This window comes from Octopus bimaculoides, chromosome 14 (genome assembly GCF_001194135.2).
Source record: "Octopus bimaculoides isolate UCB-OBI-ISO-001 chromosome 14, ASM119413v2, whole genome shotgun sequence".
Classification (NCBI taxonomy): domain Eukaryota; kingdom Metazoa; phylum Mollusca; class Cephalopoda; order Octopoda; family Octopodidae; genus Octopus; species Octopus bimaculoides.
The window spans coordinates 31,092,669-31,093,235 of NC_068994.1; the positions used below are offsets into that span (position 1 = coordinate 31,092,669).

The following is a 567-nucleotide window of genomic DNA, read 5'->3' on the forward strand; positions in this document are numbered from 1 at the left end:
TCCTATTGTGCCAGTAGTTCCAGTTGTGGAACTGGTCCCTATTGTGGAGCTGGTTTCTATTGTGGAACTGGGTTCTTTTGTGGAACTGGTTTCTGCTGTGGAACTGGTTTCTGCTGTGGAACTGGTTCCTGTTATAGAACTGGCATCTGTTCTGTCACTGGTTCCTATTGTGGAACTGGTTTCTGTTGTGTCAGCGGTACCTGTTGTGGAACTGGTTCCTATTGTGGAACTGGTATTTATTATTTCACTGGTTCCAGTTAAATCACCAGAATGAGTCACACCATCATCAGTAACAACGGATGGTACTCTACTTGTGAGAAAGGTTGATTTAGGAATGTGAAATGGCCCTACAAATGAAGAAAACACACAGTCTTAGTCATACAAACAGCTTAAAATTGAAGCACAGAACATGAAAATATATGACTAGTTTACTTAACCTGAACTCATATGTATGCATGTATGTATGTATGTATAAATTGATATCGATAGATAGATAGAGACACAAAAATATACACAAAAACAACAAGCAAGATGACGGAGTGTTATGCAGTGTAAGTGTTCGGTGGT

At 39.5% G+C, this 567-nt stretch overlaps 1 protein-coding gene across 1 annotated transcript in view; it reads right to left on the reverse strand.

The window, feature by feature from the left end:
* The window catches only part of LOC128249345 (serine-rich adhesin for platelets-like), a 3,642-nt gene extending 3,358 nt beyond the window's left edge, over positions 1-284 (reverse strand). The window contains exon 1 of the mRNA XM_052972588.1: positions 280-284. Coding sequence (XP_052828548.1) covers positions 280-284 — 5 coding nt within the window. The remainder of the gene's footprint in view (positions 1-279) is intronic.
* Positions 285-567: the final 283 nt, after the last annotated feature.